General features: G+C 42.7%; 1 protein-coding gene across 3 annotated transcripts in view; it reads right to left on the reverse strand.

Annotated features, from left to right (window-relative positions):
- ANKIB1 (ankyrin repeat and IBR domain containing 1) overlaps positions 1-27196 on the reverse strand; it is a 139889-nt gene that overhangs the window by 56772 nt on the left and 55921 nt on the right. For all 3 annotated transcript variants that reach the window (XM_006258937.4, XM_006258938.4, XM_019497816.2), the window contains exons 3-4: positions 4069-4369; positions 1751-1933 (exon numbers count right to left, since the gene is read on the reverse strand). In XM_006258937.4, coding sequence (XP_006258999.3) covers positions 1751-1933; positions 4069-4369 — 484 coding nt within the window. The remainder of the gene's footprint in view (positions 1-1750; positions 1934-4068; positions 4370-27196) is intronic.

Consider the following 27196-nt stretch of genomic DNA (forward strand, 5'->3'; position numbering starts at 1 on the left):
CTGGACATGAGGGAAAACTTCTTAACTGTCCGAGTCCCCAGGGCCTGGAATAGACTCCCCCCCAGAGATGGTGCAAGCTTCTACTCTGGACACTTTCAAGAAACATTTGAATGCCTATCTTGCTGGGATCCTTTGACCCTAGCTGACTTTCTGCCCCTTGGGCAGGGCCTAGACCCAATGATCTTGCAAGGTCCCTTCAGCCCTAATGTCTATGAAATCTATTTCTAAAGCAGTCTGCCTAAATACACACATTTTTTAAACATACCAAAAAAAAAAGTGTGTCATTTGGGGGCACTGGTCATTTTGAGACCAAATTATCTAACATTTACTCCCAAAACTGGATTATACTTGGGTCTCAAATGATATAGCAAATTCCAAGTTGATCCGACTCAAACACTGAAATTTAGAGCACTTAGAAAAAAGAGCACTTAGAAAAAAGGCCTTAACACAGTTAAGGTGTTCCTACCTTGCAGCTCTGCCTTCATTTAACTTTTTACTTTCTGCAGTGAGATAAGGAATCTTATTAAAATAAGGTAAATTGAGAAGCAGAGGACTCTGTATAAATCTCTTGACCAAGTGACTCCAAGTTTGCACCACTTTCTCTTACCTAACATTTAGACTTTCTGATGCTACTTGTACAGTTTAGAGCACTTTGGACTTCTCTTCATGGGGTCACTCATGAAAGTTAAGAATAACCAACTAAATGTGTGAAATTAATGCATACAAATGCAAGCACATTAAATCCCATATACATAATTTTTGGTGTCAAATCAGGAATAACTGGTCAGAAAATTGGATTAAGCTAAAATGGAATAAGGCACTCTTTTTCTGAAATAAGACTGTCCACATATGGAATTATTTTGAGAAATAGCCATCATATTTTTTTTTACTCTTACCTTAATCCATACTATCTTTCAACTGTCGTAAAATCTTAAGAGAAAGATTAAGCTCAATTAGGCTGAAGCAACTTTTTTGAATGAGAACACACACACATTTAGGGGCACTTTTAAAAGTGGACTTGAAATAACTTAAACACTTTGGCTTTGTGCCATCAGTTAAAACATAATGCCATGTAGACAAATCCTTAGGGATCAGACGCACAATATACACCAGTGTGAACAAGGAGTGGACACGCACCTGAAAATGCCTGAAATCTAAGACAACTGAAAAGAGCAATCTCTGTTGCTATCCTGTTTCAGTACACAATTTGGTTCGCAAAACTTGAAATAAATGTTACTACCTTTTGAAATACTGCATAGTTTAGCTACTTCTTGGTAAAATTCACTAATTGAGAGAGAGGGAGTTCCACTTCAGATCCTCTGATTTCCCCTATCCTTGGTCAGAATGCTATCATAGGAAATTTAAAATTTTGAAAGTTGATCTTTTAGGGAGGCTATATCCCCCAATGTCCTGGCCAAAATAATCCAAAATTGGCATCACTAAATCTATTCCTGGCTTTGATGATGCATAGTTTCTTTGAAAACAATCGGGTTTATCTGTGTATGTAGAGCACTTGGAAATATTTTGAATAAAAGGTTCTTTCCAGCTTCAACAACAGAATTGCTACTACTCTTTCACATTATTGTTAGGCACACGAGTAGTTCCACTGAAATCAATAAATCTAGAGATGTGTCCAAAATTAAGCAAATATGTGTTTTCTTAATTCAGGGCCCCTGTCATGAAGTACTTGCCACAATGAGAGATTTATAAAACCAAAAAGTATTTTTGTAATTCAAAAATTTTGCTTTACCTCTCTTTTGTCTAAAGCAGCATATTCAGCTTCAATGCTTTCAGCTTCAGGATCTCGTGAGAATACCATTCGAGATTCAAGGTTCAGGGCCAACTCTTTGTGGTGCTGCTTCTCTGCACAGTCACAGGGAGTATCTTTATTTTCATTTTCCGCAAACAAATCTCCACCATGCTTTACTAGAAGCTGAAAGTAAAAAAGCAAAGTCAAGAAGTATCAATTACTGATTCTAAATATGTTTAATAAACAGGAATCAAATATGTACTAATACGTAAAAGGTACAAAGAGCAGCTTGCAAAATTGCAAAGGGATTACAGAAATTTTTTTTGTAAATGTTTAAATAAAATATTCCAATTCATCTTGTTTGACAGCTGAATACCATGTTTGTCCTAGTTAGTCAGCTTTCTTGGAATTTATTTTTAAATTAGCAAGAAATCATGCTATTACCATTTGTAAATAATCCCAACACAGTTGCAAATTTACAAAATTAGCTTTTCAACAAATGTCCAAGTAACAAATCAAATTCAGATAAAAAATTGATCAACATCAAAATGATAAAATATTTTGTAAATATTAAAACCTGAAGAACTCTGATATTTGTCTTGAGAATTACAAGAATGCTAAGAACGATTCACTTTTACCTTCTCCTGCTCCACCCTAGTTTTAGCTCTCCCATCTGTCTATGCTCCTCAATGCCATTCTTACATAAAAACTGTCCTTTTTCCCCATATCCTTCCCTCCAAAAGCATCAGAAGATCCCACCAGCTCTCCAAAGCAGCAAGTCTTATACTTCCCAACTAGATTACCTCCCCATTACAATAATATAGAACAGCACAGGTCAGTGACCTTGGTAGTAGTAATAGCATTTAATGAACAGTGTATACCCACAAAAGGATCATTACTAACATATAGGCTAAGGATATGGACAGACATTCATGTGATACACTCCAAATCTTGCTCCAATCTGGAGTGCTTAGCACCTCCCTCAAAGATCAGTACTACGCAGTTATCTCCCAATGTATTACATACAAATTTGTACTGTACAACAATATTAAAAAATTAGATGGCTAGGAAAAATAGTCTGTTGTGGAAGGCAGATTGATACAGTTGAGAGTGAAGACCAGGGCCAGATCCCATCAGGTTAAACAGAACCAAGGAGTCAAAAAGAGAGCATATGTAAGAGCACACAGTGCCTTTCTTCCCATAGTTTGAAGTATTTACTGCATTTACCAAAGCTAAAAAAATATGGGAAAGGGCTAGCAGAGCTAACTAGCCAATTCAGCATGAATCTAAAAGATAATCAGAGACTAAACATCATTGTTAAAACAACAAGCAGTGTCCTGTAATACTTGTTTAAAATCCATTCCACAGGAGACCTTCCAATTGAGTAGGATTCACAATTAAGAGGTCTTTGATTATGCGGATGATACCATTCAGTATTTTCACAAATATTACATTTGTTCTCACTGCTAAAAGATAAGTTAATTTTAAGTATGCTCCTTACAGTCTGCAGAGCATTCGCTTCAATCAGTGGTTGAAGGCTACGCAGTACAGGAGTAGCAAAATTAGGAGTGGGCAAGGAAGGCACCAGTCCCAGGTGCCAATTTAAAAGGAGCATCAGAATGGCAGCCCCTGTAGAGCCACTGCCTCAGAAACAGCAGCTTGCTCTGGGCACCAGTGGCCTACATGATGGAAGCCTATGCTGAGGCAGCAACCCATGTGTAAGACCCTATACCAGTAACCCCAGCTCTGTGAAATTCAGTACTCCCCCCCATCACATACGCCAAAATTGCTAGTTAAGCTATGTAGTAAAGAAGTCTAAGCTGTTTGTGATATAGGAGTGAGACCTTCAGCATCTTCCAGTCTGAGCTATTGAGGATTAAATCAGTTTTAAAAATCTGACTCAGACAACTGTCTGTTCCATTTTTCCCCCGGTATATATACATTTCTTTACTGTTAAATTCCTTTAATTCATTATCATTTTTATTGGCTAACATAGTTCTTCCTCATAACATATGGGGTATCTCACAAAATTACATTTATGTGTATGCAGTCTGGTTTTCTTTTGATCTCTCTTTAGTTGGTAAGATGTCTCATTACATACATATATGTCTCATTGCATTCATTTAATTTATTTGGGTTCCCATCTTTTGCTAGTCTTGACCTGCTAGTCAACTATTTCCTCTCTTACAGATAAATAAACATAATATGGACATTTTCCTTATCTTTGTAACTCAAATTTTGTATTAAAATGTTACAGCTGTAGCAAGCACATATGTACTAACATAACCACAAGTTTGCATACTGATATCAAGTTTTACCTCTACACAGGTTTTCATCCCTGAGGCAGCAGCATAGTGCAAAGGTGTATTTTTTTTGTTATCAACAGCATCAATGCCTGCTCTTTCATATTCTCCTTCATCAAGCTTTGCTCCTTTCCATTTTAGGATCATCTGCAGACAATCTGCTCTTCTGAAGTCATCTTCTGAGGGTCGTGTCAAGCGAGGATGGAGTGCCCCTTCGGATATCATAATTTGAGGTCCCATACACAGTAAGTGCATAGACGTCTCATTGTGCACGTTTCGTTTATTGGGGTTTCCATCTCGAACAAAAAGAAAAGTCCTATATGGAAAAATGAAAAGTGAAAATAATCAGTATATACTGTAGTTTACTTAGTAAGCTGAAGCAGCAAAGTTATTTTTCCTGCTATTTTCTCCTCCAGCCAAAATGTTGTTTATCTATGTAAATTATGTTTATCTATGTAAATTAAATCTATTCATAGGTGTAAAAAGCCAGATACTATCTCAATCACTTGAAGTTTGCCGCTAAAAGTTCTAAACAAAAATAAAAACATCATTCATTTCTTTCTGTGTAGCACTCTAAATTGCTTTAAAAAACCCTCTGAATTTTCCAAAGGCTTTAAATTACTTTGACCTTCCCTTTATTTGAGGAACGCCAATAGCACTATTTCCAGAATGTCTAAATCAGGGAGGAACAAAAATCTGGCCTGCCAACTGACTGTATCCAGCCCATGGCTAGACACTTGCCAAGTGAATGGATCCAACCAATGGGTGGGTGGTAACTCTGGCAGCCATGTGATGCTTGGCATCCAGGGCTGCTTCCAGCATGCTGGATGCTCTCTCTCTCTCTCTCTCTGGCTGGGACTATGATCAGTGTGGAAGCAGAAACATCAACCTGCAGCTGCCCAAACTCAGCTAGCAGCTTCCAGGTTGGGGCTTCAGGCATTGGGCGAGGTGTGCTACAGCTGTGGTCAGGTTTAGGCTTCCATACTGGTCACAGCCTGTAGCTGTAACATGTCCTGCACTTTCCCTGAGTGTCTGGAGCCCCAACCTGGAAGCTGATGGCTGTGTTTGGGCAGCTGTGGATGTGGCCAGGTCTGACGAGGGTGATGGATGGGGAAGAGGGTAGCACACGCTAAAGCTGGGGGCGGGTAGACTCCAACTGTGGAGGATGAGGAGGTGCTAAAGCTGCAGGCAGATTCAAGCTTCTGTGTTAGTTGCAGCTCTGGGAAGAAGGGATGGGGAGAGGGAGAAGTGTAGGCCTCGACATGTCACCAAAACTCATTAAGTGGCTCACCAACCCAAATAACTCCGCTCCTGTTCTAAATCCTGCTTGGAATGCTGACTATCTTAGTTCTCTCAATAGTGTCTCTCTTGCAGGCAGAAATACCCCAAGCTATTGTCCATTACTATTTGGAGTGAATAACTACCAAGATCAGTCATAAGCTAAACTCCTCAAACAGGCTGTCACGGACCTGCCAAACACCCATAAGTTGAGTACTTTACTTACAATAAGTAACAAAATAAAGTTCTTGTGCAATTAATATAAGTAACAAATAAACCAACAACCACATTTAGGATAAATTCTACATATTAAATAAAAAATTAGCACACCAAATTAATATCCTGACAGATAATTTATATTCACCTAGTCATTACCCTTAATAACATTCTATGTAATGGATAATACACAGATGTTAAGAGCTACAAATATATTGTTCCACCCATCACAGCCAGAGCCTTTTATAAAAGACAGAATTTCTATCTTCTCCTCCACGGTGCAAAGTTGCACAATTTTTCTTTAAAACATTTTAAAATTAATTAAAATTTTCTTGCTAGCATTGCAAGTACCAAGGAAAGATCCTTTATGTGGCTTTTCTTTTGTAATGCTATTCCTTACACTGGATGGATCAGGGAACATTACACTAGCCCAGTGGGTCCTAACCTGACTGGGCCACTAGGTTCTACTGAAATAACTCCCATTTTATTCTTAAGGGAATGTGAGTTATTGGTAATTTGGTGACTCTTTTTCTATGGGAGTGACAAAGGATCTGCAGTAGGGTTGTTAATTTAATGGGAAAGCAGGACAGTTACGGGTGACAGGGGAAGAAACATGGGAAAGAACTATGCGTAAAACTAAGCAAGAAGGATCACCTAGGACTGGGGTTGTTGACCGGGGGTACACATACCTCTGCGAGTACTTGGGAAGGCACTAAGGGGTACGTACAGATGGGCAGGGATGGAGAACTGCCACCAACCACCCCATCGTGCCACCTCTCAGGAGCAGAGCCAGGGTGGGGCAAGGGCAGCAGTGCCCTTCTGTGGGCTGCACAGGCACCACCTGGTCAGTCGGACGGAGGTCAGTGTGGGGAGGCAGGGAGCTTACGCAGTGGCTGCTGCCATCCACTACCCCACGATGCCGCCACTCTGCGTCCAGCTGCGTGCCACCCCCCTCCCCTGGGAAAAGGTTGAAAAGATTGAAAACCCTTGACCTAGGAGATAGATAGAAGATAGAATAAAGAAGAATGTGGCATCTATTCACGAAGGTCCTTTGCAGAGATATTCTTCCAACTGTTCCTACAAGCTCAACCACGTGCAAAAAAAAAATCAACAAAACTCCCTGTCCGCCCACCTTCAAGCTGCTCCTTCACTTATTATGGGTCCTTTCTTCAAACTACCTTACATCTTACAAGAAACAGAAGAACCCAAAACAATATTTAATCATTTATATTCCTATTTTCTTAATTTAAAATGTGTTCTGGAATCTTCATTGACAGGTAAGCTATTGACAGGGCAGACATCACTGTCTGACAGAAAAAAAATACTCTCTGCTATAAGCAAAATGAAGACTGATAGAAAATATTGACTGTTTAAAAATTTTTAAAAAATTCCCACTGCTTGTGTTAGTGCTGCCAGTTTTCCATTTTTGAACAGATGACTTATTTATACTATCTGCATTTTTTTTCTAATTTTTACCATAGTCCTTTGAAAGGAAACAGGTCTGCCCTCAGTGTTTTCATGGGAGGCAGCCTTTTTACATTCTTTTAACCAATCTAAGGTGATAGACAGAAATTATGAAATTATAAGACTTAAAGTAAAATAATTATCTGGTAGCTCCCTACAGTCATTTTCTAATGATTCTAAACTGACCCTAGAATATTTGCTGCACAAGGTTCAACTATAAAACCTTTATACCCAGAAATAAACAACATGAACCAAGACAAAATGGAAAACTGAAGCACATACAGTCGCAAGAATCTTGTAATTCAGAGAATATATGTATTAATTAACTATTAACAGCAGGCGTTTATAAAATATATCATCCATAAAGTAGCAGTTAAATAGGGTATAAGAAATAATGGAAAGATTCGAGAATAAAGACATTTAAATGTGATATCATGACCTTTTAGCATTCAGGCTTTTCATAAAATATATTCCAGGTCTTAATGAAGAGCTAACTGCTATACTACAGCTAATTATGGAAAGATTTGATTATATTTACCAACTTAATAGAAATGTACAAAGATCAGTTAAAACATCTTTGATAGTAAGTAGCTAGCTAAATGTTCTAGTCCATCCTCTTCCTTGTTTCTTGTATATGCCCCCTCAGGTGTGGTATCAGGAAGGTGTCTTTACCTCTCCTGGGATCAAATTTTACAGTTCTCACACATTTTGACCAGGGCCTGGATTACTGTATTCTGTGCATCAACTATATTCACACAATAGCTTTAAATGTGTTCAGTACATATAGCTTTTCCTCTTTGGAAATCTATGATCAGTGGTAAAAGTGTGATCAGACAGCCTTTTAAAACCATAATATTTTTTATTTTAATAGGAACAAAGTATTCAGAGACAAAGGATATTGAAACAAATGGTGCTATGCATAAGTCTATTTTACGTACAAGTTACAATTCCTGATGGTAGCCCAAGCAGACCTGATGCTGTTAGACATTCTAGCAGATGTTGAGTATTAATCTGCTTCCCATTTAATATAAATGTCTTGTATTCCTTCCTACTTGCTGAGATAGTAAAAATGTCAGTAACCTGATTAATACACAGTTGACAAAGTATTCTGTTCTGTCCCCTTTAGTTCATAGGTAGTCATGAAGTAATGGACCAGAAATGAAACGTAATGAATGTGTAAATGAAAAACATAACGGTGTAGTTGGGTAAAAATAATTAATTGGCTTGAATTTGGGCTTGTTACGACTCATGAGTGGCAAGATATCTGACTTAATAGGACCTTTATACCAAATGTCATAACATGTATTTTTATGTAACGCATTTTCAGAAGACTTAATTCTATGGAAAGTGTTTGGAGACTAGTGAGACAAGGTTCCTTGGGTGAATTTGATATCTTTTATTAGACCAACCCAAATCTAATAAAAGATATCAAATTCACCCAAGGAACCTTGTCTGCCTATATCCTTAGACCAACACGGCTACAACCTAAACCCCTGGAGACTAGTGATGGATTTGATTACAAAAAAATTAGACAAAATAGAGACCAGCCTTAATCTTGCCCATCCAGGTTCTCAAGTGATATAATTTTATTAATTCTTAAAATCTGACTCCCTATTCTTCTTTTACCATATGTTGGTATCATTCTCTTTTCTGTTAATTCCTTATCCCTACTTCTTTTTCTACCTATCCTACTATAACTGCATCCTCATTTCAACTACTCATACATTAACTTTAAGCTGCAATAAGAAAAGGAAAACTCTTAAGAAGGGTGTTCACCCCAATTCTTTTATTCAGCAGTCCTCCTGAGGTCTTGTCTATTGTCTCTATTTCTGAAGCATATAGAAACAAAATCACAGTTACTGTATTTACTTGAATACAAGATGGAGTTTTTTCTTTCAATCATCTTACAATCACATACAAGGAAACCTCATTATTATCTATCATTCTTCTTGACGGTTCTTCACAGACAAAGATGTTAGGAAGTTAACTGTCCACGCCAGTTGCAGGCCTGTTGGTGACTAATGAGTCCAACTGCAGAGAAGCAAATCCTGTTGCAGTGGTTACATATGTATGGCTGATTGCTGCTAGATGAGGGTGTGTATATCACTAAACTGCTGCCAAATGCAGCATGTGCTCAGTATTGGAAACCAACTATGAAACTGATTAAACGCAGCTAACAATGAGCATGATTATAAAACCAATGGCCCACAGCGGACAAACTTACTGGTGGGAACCTACCACAAGGATACATTAGTAAAGCCCATATAACTAAGATATATATGTGACAGGGGCAAACTTTCATGCCTAGTGCAAGCACCGGCCCACCTCCCATCTATGGGCCAGCTGCCCACTTCACTCTCCTGCCACACTTTGGTGTAATAGTATTGAGATGTTAATTAGGCGGGAGGCTGCCCATTTTGGACCCCAAATGTCAAAGAGAATAGCCGAGCTCTGTTCCACCCCCACACAGTGGCCCAAGCCTCACAGATGACATCACAGGCAGCTAAACTCAGCTGTACCCTTCACCCCCTTAGCTGTGGTACCCTCTCTGGGACCTTCAGCTCCCCCTTAGGCCCTGCCCGCATCTCAGGCCAGTTGGAATTCTGAGACTCTCTGCTCTGGGCATCCCTCGTGGTGGGCCACCTTGGCCCTTCGACCCCCCTTTGGGTCCTGGCCCCAGCATGGGCCTGTCAAGGGTCCCTCTGGACAAGTCTAAGCTGTTTGCTTGCTCACAAGGTTCAGGGTCCCCCATTTCCGGTTCAGGTGCTTCACAAAGCGTGCCTGGCTGCACAAGGTCACTCACCCCAGCAGGCTCAGGCACTTCAAGAAGCTTACCTGCCTTCTTTCATTATATAACACACCCAAAGGTGAGGGCTGAGGTTAAGGAGCCCCCAACCCAACTTACACCGGAGACGTGATCACTCCAGACATTTACATGGGGACTGCCATGCCACCAGGTCTTCCTGCCCCAGCAGGGTGCAGTTTTAGGTCATGCCCAGGACCAATGAGGCCTCCAAACCATCCCTATAGTCTCACCCTTACCTCCAAGGTGTTCCTAGCAGAGCTCAGCAAAAAGATGTTTCTCCTCTTCTGGCTGATCATGAACTGCCCTCAGCTCAGGGAGCTGGGCCTTAGAATAGCCACCCTAATCAGGCACCTCCCTGTTCCCATCTTTAAAGTGGCAGGTACTACAGGTACCCTGCCACAATACAGTAGTGCCCAGTGTGCGTAGTCCCTCTCAGTGCTGACTCTTTTCCAAGTCATGGTGAGCCACTTGAATACATTTCAACTTCCTTTTCAGTTCCACAGCTGAGGTATGCCTTTCTTTCCCATTTTCAATGATTTCTGCTTCTTTACTAACCTTAAATGTTGGGCAAACATCACCAAATGGGGTCCCAAATAGTTCACCCAGAATCCATCTATCACCCCCTCTCTCTCAGCCTATTGCATAAGATTAGTGTTGTCCCACCCTCCACGAGGTTGAATTGGACCAGTTGCCCTATGCCTCACCTACATATACATTTTTGGAGGATACCAGGAAATGTGACAAGAACATCTGGTTTCTATCAAGAGTAGGAGGCTAATTGGCACATGGATCCTTTGTGGAAGGTACTGGTGTACAGACACATACTGAGCAATGCTGAGCTATGAGGATACCATGACTTGAAACACTATTGACTGTACTGGGGTTCTGCCCAATGAAATGACAGGACCTCCACTTAACCCAGGAGGTGCACAGTCCCACCAGAGGAAATGCCCTGTTGGACCTGGTCCTGGCCACAGGTGATGATCTGGTAAGGGGGCTCCAGGTCCTGGGCCACCTTGGTGATAGAGATCATCACTTGCTGGAATTCATCATCCAGTGCAGGGTGTCAAGGGCCTACAGCAAGGCGGTAGCCCTAGACTTCAAGAGGGCCAGCTTCAACAAGTTGAGGAGATTGGTGGGAGGGGCGCTGGGGTTCTTGAGGGCAAGGGAACTCAGTGCCCAAGATGAGTGGTAGTTCCTTAAGGAGACAATACTCAGGGCCCAAGAGGTGACAATCCCAACAAGAAGCAAAGGGGGCAAGAGTGCCCAAAAGCCTCCCTGGCTCACCAAGGAAGTCCGGGAATGCCTGGTTGCCAAAAAGGCGGTGTACACCCGGTGGAAGGAGGGGACTATCTCCAAAGAAGAGTATACTTCCACTGCTCGGGCCTGTAGTGGGGCTGTTAGGAAAGCTAAGGCGGACATAGAGCTAGGACTAGCGTCCAAGATCAAGGAACATAAAAAGTCCTTTTTCAAATATATAGGGAGGATGAAGAAGGCGCCCTGCAACATATGCTGGGCAATCTGGTGGTCGCGCCAGAAAAGAAGGCAGACATCTTTAACAAATTCTTCACCTCCGTTTTCTTGGGCAGGGACCGGGACTCCCCCACCGTGATTCAAGACAGACTCGAGGGGAACACCCCAAGACTTAAGGTTGAGGAGGACCAGGTTAGAGTGCTTCTGGAGGGGCTGGACGTGCTCAAGTCAGCAGGTCCAGATGCTCTCCACCCCAGGGTGTTGAGGGAGCTAGCAGGGGTTATTGCAGGGCCCTTGGCACGACTTTACAAGCTCTCGTGGTGCTCGGGCCAGGTGCCAAATGATTGGAAGATAGCCAATGTGGTCCCCATCTTTAAGAAAGGGAGGAGGGAGGACCCGGGCAACTATAGGGCTGTCAGTCTTACCCCAATCCTGGGGAAACTCTTTGAGAAGATCATCAAGGAGCACATCTGTGACAGGCTGGCATCGGGGATGATGCTCAAGGGCAACCAGCACGGTTTCATTAAGGGCAGGTCATGTCAGACCAACCTGATTGCCTTTTATGAACAGGTCACAAAAGCACTGGATACAGGTGTCACCGTGGATGTAGTCTTTCTGGACTTCAGCAAGGCCTTTGACACTGTCTCACACCCCATCCTCATTAAAAGACTAGGTGACTGTGGCATCGATGCCTACACGGTCAGATGGATTGCGAATTGGCTGAAGGGTCGTACTCAGAGGGTGGTGGTGGACGGGTCATATTCGACCTGGGGGGAAGTGGGCAGTGGAGTCCCCCAGGGCTCGGTCCTTGGGGCTGCACTGTTCAATTTCTTTATCAGCGATTTGGACGATGGGGTGAAAAGCAACCTGTTCAAATTTGCTGATGATATCAAAATCTGGGGTGAAGTGGGCACGCTAGTAGGGAGGGAAAGAGTGCAGAAAGACCTGGATAGGTTGCAAGGGTGGGATGACAAAAACAGGATGCGTTTCAATATGGACAAGTGCAGGGTGTTGCACTTGGGCAGTAGTAACCGGCAACACACTTATAAGATGGGAAACTCCCTTCTTGAGAGCACAGAGGCAGAAAGGGATCTTGGAGTCATTAATGACTCCAAGATGAACATGGGCCAGCAATGCGAGGTCACGGTCGGCAGGGCTAACCGGACCTTATCGTGTATCCACAGGTGCATCTCAAGTAGGGCCAAGGAGGTGATCCTCCCCCTCTACACGACACTGGTCAGGCCGCAGCTGGAATACTGTGTCCAGTTCTGGGCACCCCACTTCAAGAGAGATGTGGACAACATTGACAGGGTCCAGAGGAGGGCCACCCACATGATCCGGGGAAAGCAGGGCAGACCCTACAATGAGAGGCTACGGGACCTGAACCTGTTCAGCCGTCACAAGAGAAGGCTGAGGGGGGACCTTGTAACCGTCTATAAACTCACTAGGGGGGACCAGAAGGGTTTGGGGGAGACTTTGTTTCCCCCAGCGCCCCCCGGGATAACAAGAAATAACGGCCACAAGTTGTTGGAGAGTAGGCTCAGATTAGACATCCGTAGGAACTACTTCACAGTTAGGGCGGCTAGGATCTGGAACCAACTTCCAAGGGAAGTGGTGCTGGGGGTCTTTAAGAAGCGGCTTGATGCCTACATGGCTGGGGTCACAGTTGAGCCCAGTTTCTCTCCTGCCCAGGCAGGGGGTCGGACTTGAAGATCTACAAGGTCCCTTCCAACCCTACTTCTATGATTCTATGATATGGTAAATCATGAGCTATTGGTGTTGGACTAATATCATGAATAGTTTGTATTATATACAAGTAGGTACAGAAGTGCCACTTAAAAGTGTGCTTATGGCTTACCTGTGCTAAAACTTCCTGGTTTGAAAAAATTGTAAAATACATCAATTCTGGATGAACTAAGTCTATGGGTGCCTATAGTAATTTGCCTACATGGTAAATTATGTTTATTTCAAGGTCAGTCTTCAAATTTGCCCCTCACTTCCATGCGGCCAGGGAGAGCAGGATCTGAGAGTAAGGAGTGGGGAAGGGGCTTCAGGGGGAAGAAGTTGGGGGGAGGCAGAGGACAAGGGGGCTTCCCCTGCTGCAGCAGCGGTAGGGGGAAAATTCAAGGAATACCTCCAATAATTAGATTCTATGTGTGCGGGCCGGGACCCGATCCCGCCCTTGTTGCCATGCGCGGCGGTGATTCCAATCCCATTCTGGCCGCCATGGGCAAGCCGGGAGTGAACCGGGGTCATACCAGACCCGTCTTTGGTGCACACGGGCTGTGGCCGGCAGCCCGGGCACGCGGGGTGGGAAAGAACCGCGGGGCGGTTTAGCGCACGCGAGTTAGAATTAGTTACGGAGGCGTAATGGTTGATTGAAAAGATTTACTTACACCCAAAGATGGTATTGGTGTAGGCTGGACAGGTTTCCAGGCACAGCTCCCGCTTGAACCCTCATTGGAGGACTCTGACAAATCGATTGCTCCCACAGAGTTTGCTAGGCTCCACGGGTCCGGTTAAGTTGGGTTCGAAAAGTTTCCCCGGAGTTACTTAGGCTCCGCGGGTCCGAAGTTACAGGAAAGGGATACGTCTAGGATTGCGCTCGGCGACGGGGAGAGGCGAGAAGCGAAAAGCTCCGTAGGCTCGTTCCTAATGCCTCTATTGCCTGCTTAGGGGAGGCGCGTCGGGTCCGCGAGGGCCCACAGCGCTTGGAGATCTTCACACAGAATCTCTCTCTCTTCCTCCCTCCTCTGGCTTGGGCGGAAACTACCCAAGCCTTTTGTATGGCTAGCAAGCCAATCGCTAGCCACCACGTGTGCCTAAATTAGGAATCAGCCAATAACATGGCACGGATCCTAATACAAATGGTGGGAACTTCTTTACAACGTGTATCACTACGGTGCAAGAAAGAGATGCACACTGCAAAGAAGCTGCAATCCGGCGGGAAATCCCCTGCTGCACTAGAGTTCTCTCTAGCAGCAGAGAACTCTACCGTGCAAAGAAAGTGACAAATTGGCGGGAAATAATTTAGCGGTGCCGAAGCGCACACACAAACAAAAAATCACAACTTTGGGTTATGACGCTATACTGGAGAATTATAACAACTTTATAAATATTTCATATATAGGATCTAATTTTCGGGATATCATCTTATATTCAGGGCTGTCTTATATCTAGTAAATACAGTATTTAAGTGCGTTTACTTTTAAAAATGCCTCATGGATAGACTTTATTACCAAGGCTGTTCGTAACGTGTTGATCTGTAGTAGAAAATTTAAGTTGTAGCCCCAGAGAAGTTCCATGCCTAAAAGATACAAATAATTTAAAAACACTGACTAGCAGGTACCCCTTCCATCAATGCTTTTAAATGGATATTCCCTGATCTTCAAGTCAGAATTCTTTAACGATTTTTACATAGTCTAGATCCAAGATGTGATGTGAAGTTGCAAATACAGACAAAGACATGGTAAGACATACGTAGGGATGAGGATTTGACACAGAATATACCAAGCCCCTTCTGTAGTCCCAGAGTGGCTGTGCACTCCTTGAACCGAACTGAAACAGGAACTGTTTGACTGTTAAGTATGAGAAATTGGGATGGTACTAAAATGAAAGGCTCCACAGGTGCCAAAAGCCTAGAACCAGGTAAGCAGGGCACAGTTAACCCTAGCACTATGGCTGTAAGAAGCCGGTTCTACAAAAGTGGGTTTCTTAAAGAGTAAAAATTCTTCCTTTTAAAAATTCTCATCTAAACCCGAACTATCTGAACCTTAAAACTATTTTGAACAACAGACAGAATGCTGAACAGTCTGCATGGCTGAATTTCTGAGAGATTGCATACTTTAAATGTCAGGAATGTTTTAAATAATTCTTTTTCCTTGGCCTATCCGCTATAATAATTTGATTAATTTGTGTCTTTGTCATTCTGTCACCCTCAAAAAACCATATTTGCACTCTTTTGGACTTTTAGTGATTGATTTCAATTAGTTATAGTGCACTGTTGGTATCCGAGCAAAAATTGTCCCTTAACACTTTAACTTTAACCCATAACATCCTTCCCAAGGTGAAGGAGAGAATAGATGACAACTGAATGCAGAAAGAATGGCAAGAGTAAGACAAAATGAAACAGATGAGCAAAGAGGATGCCATAGAAGAGATGCAATGGAAAGGCAAAGGGTTCACAGAGGCCATAGAAGACAGGTTGAAATAGTAGACAACAACAGATTCAATGAAGATGAGATTGAGGAATGTAGTTGTGGACTGATGAAGGTGGTGTGCCAATTTTGTAACCCTTTAAAATTCCAAGCTGAAAGACTGTCAAATGGCCAATTCCAGAGTGGTTGTCATAAGGGTAAAGTGATTCTACCTCCAAGAAGACCATTTCCAGAGTATTTGTGGGATTTGATGATTAATCAGAACAACAAGCAGTACCACAACTTCATTCGATCATACAACAGTGCATTGCCTGTTGAGTAAAGATCATTGTGACAAGATGTAAGATTCACAGACCATCTGGAGAATTGAATCCAAATGCCCTGTGCACGGAAAATTATCAATGTCTGAAGAAATATCCAAAGGAGTTTAGAGAGGAGATACTTGGAAATGTTGATGAATACTCATTGTATAGAAGACCAGGCAGAACAGCTCAAGTTGATAATGACACAATGGATAACAGAAATGTGGTACCCTACAACAATAGCCTATTTTTGCCTGCCATTTTTTGATGGGCTTTTACGCTAGTTATTTTATATCCATTACATCCACCCCAGTCAGTGCTCTCATGTGAAGCACATAATGATAAAAGTAAACTCAGTGTAGGGCTTATTTTTTTCTGGCAGTGGGTATGGGCAAACATTTTAACAACTTTTAAATGGGGAGGAGAAGCTGCCACTTGGAAGCATGTATCAGCTGTTTTGATCTAACTGTTAACGCTTGCATGCACCCATTAAGATGCAAGTTAGTTAAACAGCCGTTACGCTTACCCTGAATGAAACAGGGTTAAAGCTGCAGTGGTTTTGCTACATTTGTATTGGTACAGATATGTGCAGAAGTAAATTTTACCATAAGAGTTTACTTTGGTAGCCTTTCATATAGATAAAATTTTACATTTCTCTATGCCAGTGGCAACACTGAGGAAGGGCAGGGGCAACTACCCTATGTGCCAACTTCGGATGGGGGGTAGGAGGCAAAGAAAACCAACTGCTGCCAGCAGCTGCACATTCACAATCACAAGCTGGAAGTTGCCATTTCCACTTTGCCGCATGTCCCTACATTGCTGCTTTATGTCTTAAATCTCAAGCAAGTAGGCGTCTTTATTGCAGGAGGCTTTCATTGTTTTCTCACACACCACTGAATGAAGTCTGCTCTACATCTTCAGGAGCCGAGTTGTTGTTGAGGGTTAGTAATATTACAGACTACATTCAATTTCCATTCCCAAAACATAGTTTTGAAATCACCACTTCATGATATATTATACTGTATAATTGAATTGCTATTCAAAAGCATGTGACTCACTTGGAATCAAGTTATAGTGTTTCTGTATCTTAGAACAGCATAATGTATGTGTATTGGACTATAAAAGCAGAGAGCCTTATCAGACACTTCTGATTATAATTTAGTAACAACAATGCATTACATGCACAAAACCCAGAAACCTTTATTACTGCAAAAGCAAGAGTAAAGCAGGATAAATTAAAGGGAAAAATATATTTGGTCAGCTCATCCATCATATTTATTTATTTATCTATTTTACAGTATGCTTCCCGCTAATCTCTGCCACAGTCTATTTAAATATTCCAAATTATTGGATTATTTCCATTTTATTATAATACTATTCTTACAATCTAATAGCTAGCTAAACTGTGCTTCCTGGTAAATTGTTAATCACACAAAAATCTAGAAATGCACTGTTAAAATTATCAGTTGTAACCCACACCCTTTATGCAGAATCATTATAAGATCTTTCATTAAGGTCTACAAATAGACATAAACTTGTTTCTCATATCCACGCGTGAGCCTTTCATGTCACAAGGGAGGTGTGCTAAGGCAATACCTTGAAACTGGCACTATAATTTAATTGTTCTGTGCATAAATGTGGAACTTTGAAGCTGTCAAACCAGTACCCTTCATGAGCACTGGCATTCCCTTTGGAGGAGGGAAACAAAAAACAGACACTGCAACATTGCTTTTCATGTATAATTTTTACAAATTATTCCATAGTACAATTACATTCTTGGAAAAAACACCTAACAAAACCCTTAATTCAAGAGGAAAGGATATATAATCAAGTGAATATGCATCAAAGTATATGGTCTGCTTCTTTTCAGATTCCCTATGATGTTTCAAATGGAAAGGCACTGTTCAGTAAGGATTATAACTTCTAATTATATACTATTTGAGACAATATATGTAACCTTTTCAGAAAAGTTTTATAAATAGGTCACAACAGGCCATGGCCTATATTAGGGGCCCAATCTATTCATTATTTATGAGTAGCTATAGCTGCTGCCAATTTGTTAGTGACTGACTGGGTTCAATCTGAAGCTTCAGTGCTGCACCTTGAGGGCGAGGGATGGGAGGTTTCAGCCATGCTGTTCCCAGCACTGAGCTATGGTGAGCCTGTGCTGTGGCAGTTAAGCTTCTGGAAAAATCTTTTTTGCCCCTTCCATGCTGACTTCCCCAAACAAAGTGTGTGTGAGATTCAGGGACATGTGGAAGTAGGTACAGTACCTCCTTCACAAAGCTTTTTATTCATAGTCCTCTTCCGAGAGAACTATTAACTAGACTTGGGATAACTTCTTCCTTTCTTTTCTTTTTTTAAATTTTTTTTAAAGAACAAAGACATTAAAAATAATAAACATTGAGTTAACAAGATATTCTTACCTTCATCATTTAAACACTGCTTTGTTACCTGGTTCTCATTCCCTCTCTCTGTCTAGCTAGACCAGGGTAGGGAAAAATATGGGCAGCAGGCCGCATCCAGCTGGTGCCAACTGATTGGATCCAACCCACAACCCACCAATTGATTGGATCTGACCTGCAGCTGCCCCCACAACATTCTGCATTGGGCCGAGACCCACCAACTCCTGCCAGGGTGGATAAAAATTAATGATCTTCTTTTTAATCAAAGAAGTGTTTTTTTTCTTTTTTAATTTAAATTGGATTTTTTAGATTTAATCGTACTTTAATCATACTTAATCGTACATTCAAATCCAGGGGCATGTGCCCCCCATGCCTCTCCCAGGAGTGCATGCAGCAGAGGGGAGCTGCACCCCCCGCACCGCTGGACGAGCTACCCACGACTGTCCCATAACCCACCCCAGCCCCAGAGCCCCATTCAGCCCAGCCCCTTCCTTTGCCCCTGCTCCACTCCCTCCCTTTCCATGGGGGCCTCGTTCTGCCCCCCCACCCCTTCCATCTCTCACAACTTTAGTGCCAGTGCCAAGTCCTTGCACATGTAGACACCTGTCAAAAATCACTTAATGCATATTAACTTAATGCACATTAAATTTAGTTGCACTTAAATTCACATGTAGATGCGCCCATGGTATATCAGCTGGGTATACTATAAAAAGTGCAGGGAAATCACTGTTTTATTGCTGATGCTGTTGAAATTTGGAAGGAACCGAGTGAGACCTTGAAAAGAGAAATACTCAGTGACAGAGCTAAATTACAGACATTAAAAAAAACAAATGGATCAAGCACTTTCCAGCTTATTTTCTTGCAAATAGTCTCAATACTTGGTACCAGCGTCAATCCTTAACTGCTGAAGAAGAGGAGTTGGCTAAGACACATACAGCAATCATCCTCCATAATACTAACTATAATAAATGTCAGGGCTAAGGGTGAACCATTCAAGAAATATATATTTGCTGATGAGGTTTTAAAGAAAGTCATGCCAGTTAATTGGTGGAAATGACTTAAGCACCTGGATCCTTCAGAGACTACTGAAGTGATTAGGGGTGCACCAATAAAGCTTTTCTGGGCTGATGGCAGATTATTAACCAGGCATATTGGCTGATACCAATTTGATAGCCGATTACAAGAACACAGCCTGGCAGCTTGGAGAGCGCTGTCCAGTCGGTAAATCTGTGGGAGGGAAGGGCAGGAACATGGGTGGGGGGGGCAGATCTAGGCCCCCATGGTGAGGGATGGAGTGGGGCAGAGGCTGCCCATCTAGGGTGGCGAATACAACCCTGGGAGCCGGTGGCTCATCCACGGGGTGCAGGGGGAGGAGTGTGTACTCCCAGAGGAGGCACCAGTGCGTGGGGTGAAGGCCGGCTGCCCGCTATGGGCTCAGAGCTAGGGGCTGTGTCAGCTTCTTCCCAGTGGGCCAGGGCTGCACTTGGGGCGGGAGGCAGTGGCACTGGGAGGTGTGGCTATGGGGTAGGCTACAGCCACCCCAAAACTTCCCATAGCCCCTTCTCCCAGCCCCGCTGCCATCTGCCCTGCCCCTAACCACCCTGAGCACAGCCCTGGCCCAGTCCCACCCACCAGGAAGAGGCCAGTGCAACCCCTGGCCCCAAGCCTGCAGAAAGCATCCTGCCCTCACCCTGCGCACAAATCCAGAGGGACACATGCCTCCCCCCTGGGAGTGTGTGCAGTGGCGAAGAGCTGCCCACCCCCCTGCATCCCCTGGATGAGCCACCTGCGACTCTACCTCACTCTCAGTGGGGTCGCATTCACCACCCTGACTCTGCAGCACCTGCCCCTGCCACAACCCCTCCCTCACAATGGGGGCCTCGATATCTGCCCCCCCCACCTCCCTTCCACCCCACCCCCCCACAGACTCACTGGGCAGATGCTGCTCTCCAAGCTGCCGGGCTGCATTCCTGGCCATGTGCATGCTACGACTATGCGCATGCATTTATCAGTGACATTATTGGCTACACCAGCCAAAAAAAGTTGAGTGCAAATATTTACCTTTTATCAGTGCCAATCCAACATGCCACCAATATATCGGTGTACCTCTAGATGTGATAATCTAGCTTTTAACAGTAGCAGCTTCTTCTGCAGATGTAGAAAGAATATTTTCTTCCTTTGAACAAATTTATTCTAAATTGAGAAACTGCTTGGGAACGGAAGAAGCAGGAAAAATTGTCTTTCTTTTTCAGTCTATGAATAAACAGGAAGAAGATGAAGGCTGAATTTGCTGTATAACCCAAGTATTTTAAGTTTCGCACACTGACCTGGTTGAAATAATCTATTTAATTTTCACTAAAAACACATTTCACATTTATAACTAAAATGATATGTTTTTGTTGTTGAAGAAAAAAAATCCAAAATACATAAGCTTGTTGTTTTAGTTAAATAAAACAATTTAAATGTTTGTTGGTGTACCTTCTAAAAATGACACCTACATCTATCTCCGAGTTGTGAATAATATATACTAAGGTTATATCCAACAACAAATGCACTTTTTGCAGAAAACAATGATTAAATCAAGGCTTCCAGACCAGTGATTTAAATCACAATATAAAATTCACTCCGACTGCCCAACCCAGGACAGCTTGCGCCATGCTCCTGCATCTAGCCCTGGACCTGTCAAGTGCTCACATCTTTCTGGTGGAGCTCCCCCGGAGCAGCTGCAGCTGCTCAAGTGCTATTTGGCTCTCCCAACCTCTAGCGGCTCTTCCTCCTGCCCCTGCTGTGCCACTGCAGGCAGGGAAGAAGCTGCAGACTGGGGACTCCTATCCCAGCACATGGGACTCCAGTTCCAGGGCTGCTTTCCACCTACTCCGCCCCACTGGCACAATGAGCAGTCATCTGCAGGCAGCTGAGTGGGTGGAAGGGGGCAGGAGCTGGAACTGAGTCCCCCCCACACACAGAGGAGTGGCCCGGCTGCAGTGGCGCAGCAGGTGCAGGAGGAGGAAGAGCCACTGGAGGCAGGGAGAGTCAAGTAGCACCTGGGCAGCTGCATCTGCACTGGAAATAGCCCTGCTGGGAAGTTATGTATGCTGGCTGGGGTTGGGTCGGGCTGGCACAGAAGGGAGCATGGTACAGGCTGCTCCAGTTGGGAGCTGCCAGGGCTCGGCCCCATGTGAAGCGCGGTGGACCAGATGGGTGGGTGGACTGCATCTGCACAACCTGGGTGAATTCTGCTGCACGTACACCCTGCCACTTCCTTCCCCACCCCCAGGTCTTAGTGTACAGGCAGCTTCCCTACACACATACATACCCACCTCCTATCCCCCCGCCACCACATACAATAGTAAGACTTAATTTGAGCTATTATGCAATATATGCTATTCAAAAAAACAAATCAGGACAAAAATCATTTTTGAAATAAAATTAAAATTTGTTATAGTAGATGCCTCATTTTTAGTATAAGATCTGTCTTATCTATAATTTCTTAAAATTATATATTCCAAAAGATTTTGTGCGTGTGACTCTTGACAGACCACCAAAACTTGTTAAGTGGCCCTTGAACTAAAATAATTGCTCGCTCCTAACCTAGACATTAAGCTTTCCTGGCCAGAAACCATATTATCATTAGGGATTTCCATAAACTGTGGAGGAAGTGACCCCCGCAGCAGCTCCTTTAAGTTCTTGTTTTGCTACTTTTCAACCTTTCCGACTGCCAAAGGGGCTCTGCTGGCTGGCCTATTTTCTGCTGATCACTGGGGAAGTGAACATTACGGTTTTAAATGTACCAGTTTTTGCATCCCCGTTGATCAGCAGCAAGCAGGAAGGCAAAAACCATGGTATATTTAAAATTATGTTTTTTGCTCTCCTGGCAATCAGTGTCAAACAGCTCTGCTGGCAGGACCCCTCCACCAGGGCTGGGGTGGGAAGCAAGCAGCAAAATGAAAAACTTAAAGGAAGTGCTATGGGGGGTACTTCCTCTGCTATTTATGGAGATTCCTAATTATCAAATCTGCCTGTAAATCACTTAGCAAAATTCCAAAAGTGTATAAAACAATGATTATAAAATTACACTCTTGATAGAGACGGGCATTCTGTCAGTTCTTCTTGTTCTCTCTCTCTTCAAAGGAACAAATGTTCATTACTCTTCCTGTTCCCTGTAGCCAAACAGTCTTTGAGTCTTGCTTAGTCTCAATTACTTTGATACAAGTTTTTTGATTGCTCTTAAATCTTACAGTTCTCATGTATTAATATATTAAATGAGCTGTCACTTCTTAAAACATCATTCTATTTATCGTAAGTAGATCTTCAGCTGAAGATTAATTGGTAGAATATAATTTTCAGTGTTTTACTGAACAGCCAAGTTGGGTTGGTACGACTGTGTTCTGAACTTAAAAGAAAAATGTTAACAAGGTATCTCTAGCTTGTTCTATATCTAGAACTTGCTGTTATTTCAGCATAGCAATTAATTATAATCAGTCATAATTAAAAACTGGACTTGTATGAGTTAACAGTTTTTCTGAAAATATTAGCCAGGTGTTAAAAAATATCTATTTATCAGAAACCTATTATAATCAAAATCTCAATATGTTGAGACTCAATATATATCGCTTGCTAGTTTATAGTATACTTATCCATCACCCTATTCAAATTTCCTTGGAGAAGATTAGACTTGCCATTCTGGTCTACCGTCAGATTCCATTATTCTATTCTCATTTTCATCAACTTCGAAACTAAATAATTTCACTGATTTTGGTAGGGTTACTTCTGATTATGTCTCATCACTGGAAAACACTTTCTCTCCATTTACTTTTGGAGACTGGCTTTATGGGTAATTCAACAAAAATGTGAGTCTCAGCCTAAGCATTCTTACTAAACTTGTTTATTCTTAGGGTTTTGGTGCAAAGACAATTTCTCTTTTAAACAGGCCATGTCCATGTCTTATTCTCAAGAGTTAACAAGCCATTTACCACAGAATGTCCATACTTAATAAGACGCACTTCCCTAAAAGGCTCCATTATATTATAGCAGGGGGATCCTAGCAGCCCCTACTCCTGGCTCTGCAGGCCATGTGAGCTGACACAGAACCAAGTTACCTGACCCAGCAATGGTGGTACACTGGTCTTACCTCCAATCTCTTTGTGGACCCCGTGATGACCTACCACAGAAACGCAGGGTTCCACAAAACACAGCTGAAAACTGCTAAAGCATATCTTTAAGCAGCATAAGCCACAATGATAAATAGTTCATATCCACAAGGGATGCCAGTATCATTTCTGATATGTAAATATACAACTTGGGTAACATAGGCATTTGAGAACTGAAGTGGCCCTTGATTATATTTCTCCAACGTGACCTTAGCTGGCACATGAGAGCACAGATTATCCTTCAGACAAAAAGTAAGAAAGCTGCAAACATTGCACACAGAAACAATTATGGACAGAAACTGATAGCTTGACTCTTATCCTAGTATCTCTTAAACTTGGTTTAGACTCAGAAAATTTTAACAATGTTAAATAAAAAGGTAAAAACTAATCTAGTAAAAATATTTTAAAAGTTCACTAGCTATTAAAAACTAACCATGAAACTTATTGGTAAACCTGACTTTTGGAAAAATAAAAAGATATAGTAAATTTTAATAATGGTCTACTCCAGCGCGATCATCTGCCAGAATTAACAAAAAGGAATTGTGAATAAACCAGTGAGTCTCCATGTTAACTCCTTTCCCTAGGACTTTAAAATTTGTGGCTTATGGTTCAACCTTTGAAGTCCAATGACTAAAGGTTCTAGAACTAAATCTAGTTCTAAAACCATAAAGATAACCTTCCATCACCCTTGCTATGAATTTCACTGTATTTATTGTCCTTTATTCTTTCCTTGTTGGCTCTTTTTCTCTACAAACACTGACTACAAAATTAATCTAATTATTTTCAAGAGGTATTTAGCTCCCTCATGTCTTAATAAGTGGCAAGGTCTCACATCCACATAAAATCTAATAATGGTCTTATATATGTGTAGGTTGTTTTTTCTGTAGCTGTTAGGAAATGAAAATTCTCTGCACTAAAACAGGCAACCTGCTTAGCAGTCTTAGTTTCCTCCCTCATTATATTGTTATTAGTAATTACAGTAAGGCTCCTAAGAATAGTCTAACTTCTTGTTATCTGGAGTTATCAACTGCTCAGTAAGCCTGTCTGCAACCATACTGTCATTTTACTGTCACATACTTGATTAATCTTCACTGATCTTTCTTACCACTTTTTTTAGGGGTCCAACCAAAGTTTGTACCATATCTTCAGCTGCTCTGGGTCATCCAAAAAGTTGGTGTCTACCATTTAAATTCACAGCACCCTGAGAATGTTGTTAAAACTTTAACACTTTTTTCACACCTACATTAAAGAGTACTGAACATGTCTCTTCCTTTAGTGAGGTAAAATGGCACATGAATATACTGCGTATTCAGCTACTCGCAGTAGCTGAATCCTATTTCATTGGGGGGGGTGTTAAATGAAAAGTTCTCAAAAAAATTCTCTACGCCATAACAGAAAATAAGATCGTATAATTTATGCTGGATTTTGGACTTACTTCCTTACTCCATTCAATCAGCTTTGGGATTAAAAGCTCCCCTGAAACAAGCCAGGCAATGAACATGTCATTACTTTTGGCTGTAGACTAAATAAAATAGCAATGGCCCAAATTTCTAACCTGAACAGTTAATGTAACTAAGGCTCCTGGGGGGTCTTTCTAAATGTTATTGATTCACATATTTAATAACGAAAAACATCAATTGAAGTTATGTTAGCCCTAAGCAAAAAACCAGAAACAAACTGTTTTCATTGTATCTTCTGAACAGAAAATATTATTAAGTCATGACAAATTGGTGCAAGTCCCATTACCATTTGGAAAAGGGGGGAAAACATGAGACATGAGAATATGAAAATACAAGCTATCAAGAGCTAGAGGTTCCTTATGAAACTGTCAGTTATTTAATTGTCTCAAGCCACATTAACAACGGAAAGAAGATAAAAGGAACAAAGTATCCAGTTTACTGAGGCCACTTTGCATAAATAGTGCATGTGACAGGGGGCAAACTCAATGCCAGATCACAAGCTGGCCCACCTACCCGCCTAGGGCAGTCTGCCCAGACTCACCTGCCACGACATGAGTGTTAACAATATATTAAGCAGGAGCCTGCCCATTCACTACCCCATGTCAGGGGGTGCTATTCATGGCTCCGAACCTGAACTCCATGGCTCATGCCTTGCAGATGGCATCCAGATTGTGACTGCTCCCCGGTCTGAAGCCAAGGCAAATTCAGTCCACCATTGGGCTCCATTTATGCGTGCACTCACTCCGCCCCTCACAGAGGGCCTCTTGCACTCCGCCCCCTCTCACAGGGGCCTCTAACATAACGCCTATTACTGGGCCACACTCCACCCCCCTTACTCCCCTTGAGTGGCCCCTTTGGGCCACTGGGCTTCACTACTTGCACTCCGGTAGGGCACATGCAGCCCTTCGGTTGGCCTGGCCTTATGCTAAATACCAGGCTGACTCCACCTCGGGCCCCTCACCAGGCCCCTTGACTCTGTTTTCACTCATGAGGGTTGGCCCATGTACTGTCCTTCCGGCCGCTCTTGCAGGCCTACTCAGTACCTCCGGTGCAACCCTTCAAGCCTCCCTCAGAAGCCTTACTCTGCCCCCCGCACACGCAGTCCTTCAAATGCGCCTTTTTGCACCCTACTGTGCTGGCCCTCACCATAACTCTTCTCAACAACACTGCCCCCTCCGGGGCCTCCAGAACCCATTGTCCCTGATGGGCTCATGTGCCTACTAATGGGCACACCTGGCCCCACTACTCCCACAGCTCTCACAACTACCCACCAGATGGTGGGGGACGTGGTTAAGGCTCCTCTACCCATCTTTCACAGGGGGGAGTAATTGGTCTGGTATTTCTTGGGGGCTGCCCCAAAACAGACAGCCCTGCCAGACCCCCCTTCCCTGGCAGGGTGCAGTTTTAGGTCATGCCCAGGACTTCTGCCTAGTATAAGTTCCTTGGAGATGGCAGTGGCCTAACTTAGGATTGAAACAGACGTTGCCTTTGTGCTACTGTAAAAATGTTTATGGCAGCACAAAGCAACACCAAATAGACATCCATACCTTTTGTTGTACCACATAGCAGCTACAACAGAAAGCAGTAATAAATGGTGCTGCTTTATTGGGGTAGATGTCTATCTGCTTTATGGCAGGAAGGCATTAGCAGTCAAAGCTTCCTATGCCCTCCTGCTGCCCTGAATAGGCACCTCTCCAAGGCTTGAGAGGCCTGGTTCTGCGTGCCCTGGGAATTCTTGCACAAGATTTGGCCCCTCAGGCCCTGGGAGGACCCACCCAGTTTTCCCAACTTCTTCAGATGCACCTCCAGTGATCTCCAGGGTACATCTCTAGAAGCAGGGAAATTACGGACCAAACAGGAGTGCTGAACTCATTTTGGTGGCCTCAGTCCCAAAACCACACCAGAGTGTCCTGGCTTTCCCTGCTTCCAGAGATGTGTCCCTGGGATCTCTGAAGCTTGCTTCTGGAAGTGAGGAAAGTTGGGGTTCCCCACTCGCAAGGATGTGCCCCAGGCAATCTCCAGAAATCCCAGAGATTGCTAGAGGTGCATCTCTGGAATTGAGGAGCATATTGTCCACTGTCCCACAAGATCAACAGGTGGGACAACAAGTGATGCATGTTTCACCCAATGAAGTGGGTCAGCTATTTCTAACCTTAGAGAGACATCTACTCTGCGGAAATACATTCAGGAAGACTTTACCCCGAGTGTTAGAACCCTCTTTATTATTTATTATACTCAGATTATGAACAAGTTCTTACAGTTTCCCAAGACTGTATTGATTTTTTTTTATGTGGGGCCTTGCTTCCTTAAGAAATGCATGTAATCTTTTCCTGCTCTTTGAGTTTATCTCAATACTTCTAATGCTGCTATCCTATGTACTCTTCTACTCACTATATACTAAACCTTGATCACTGAATTGAAGAAGCTAGTAA

This window comes from Alligator mississippiensis, chromosome 5 (genome assembly GCF_030867095.1).
Source record: "Alligator mississippiensis isolate rAllMis1 chromosome 5, rAllMis1, whole genome shotgun sequence".
NCBI lineage: Eukaryota > Metazoa > Chordata > Crocodylia > Alligatoridae > Alligator > Alligator mississippiensis.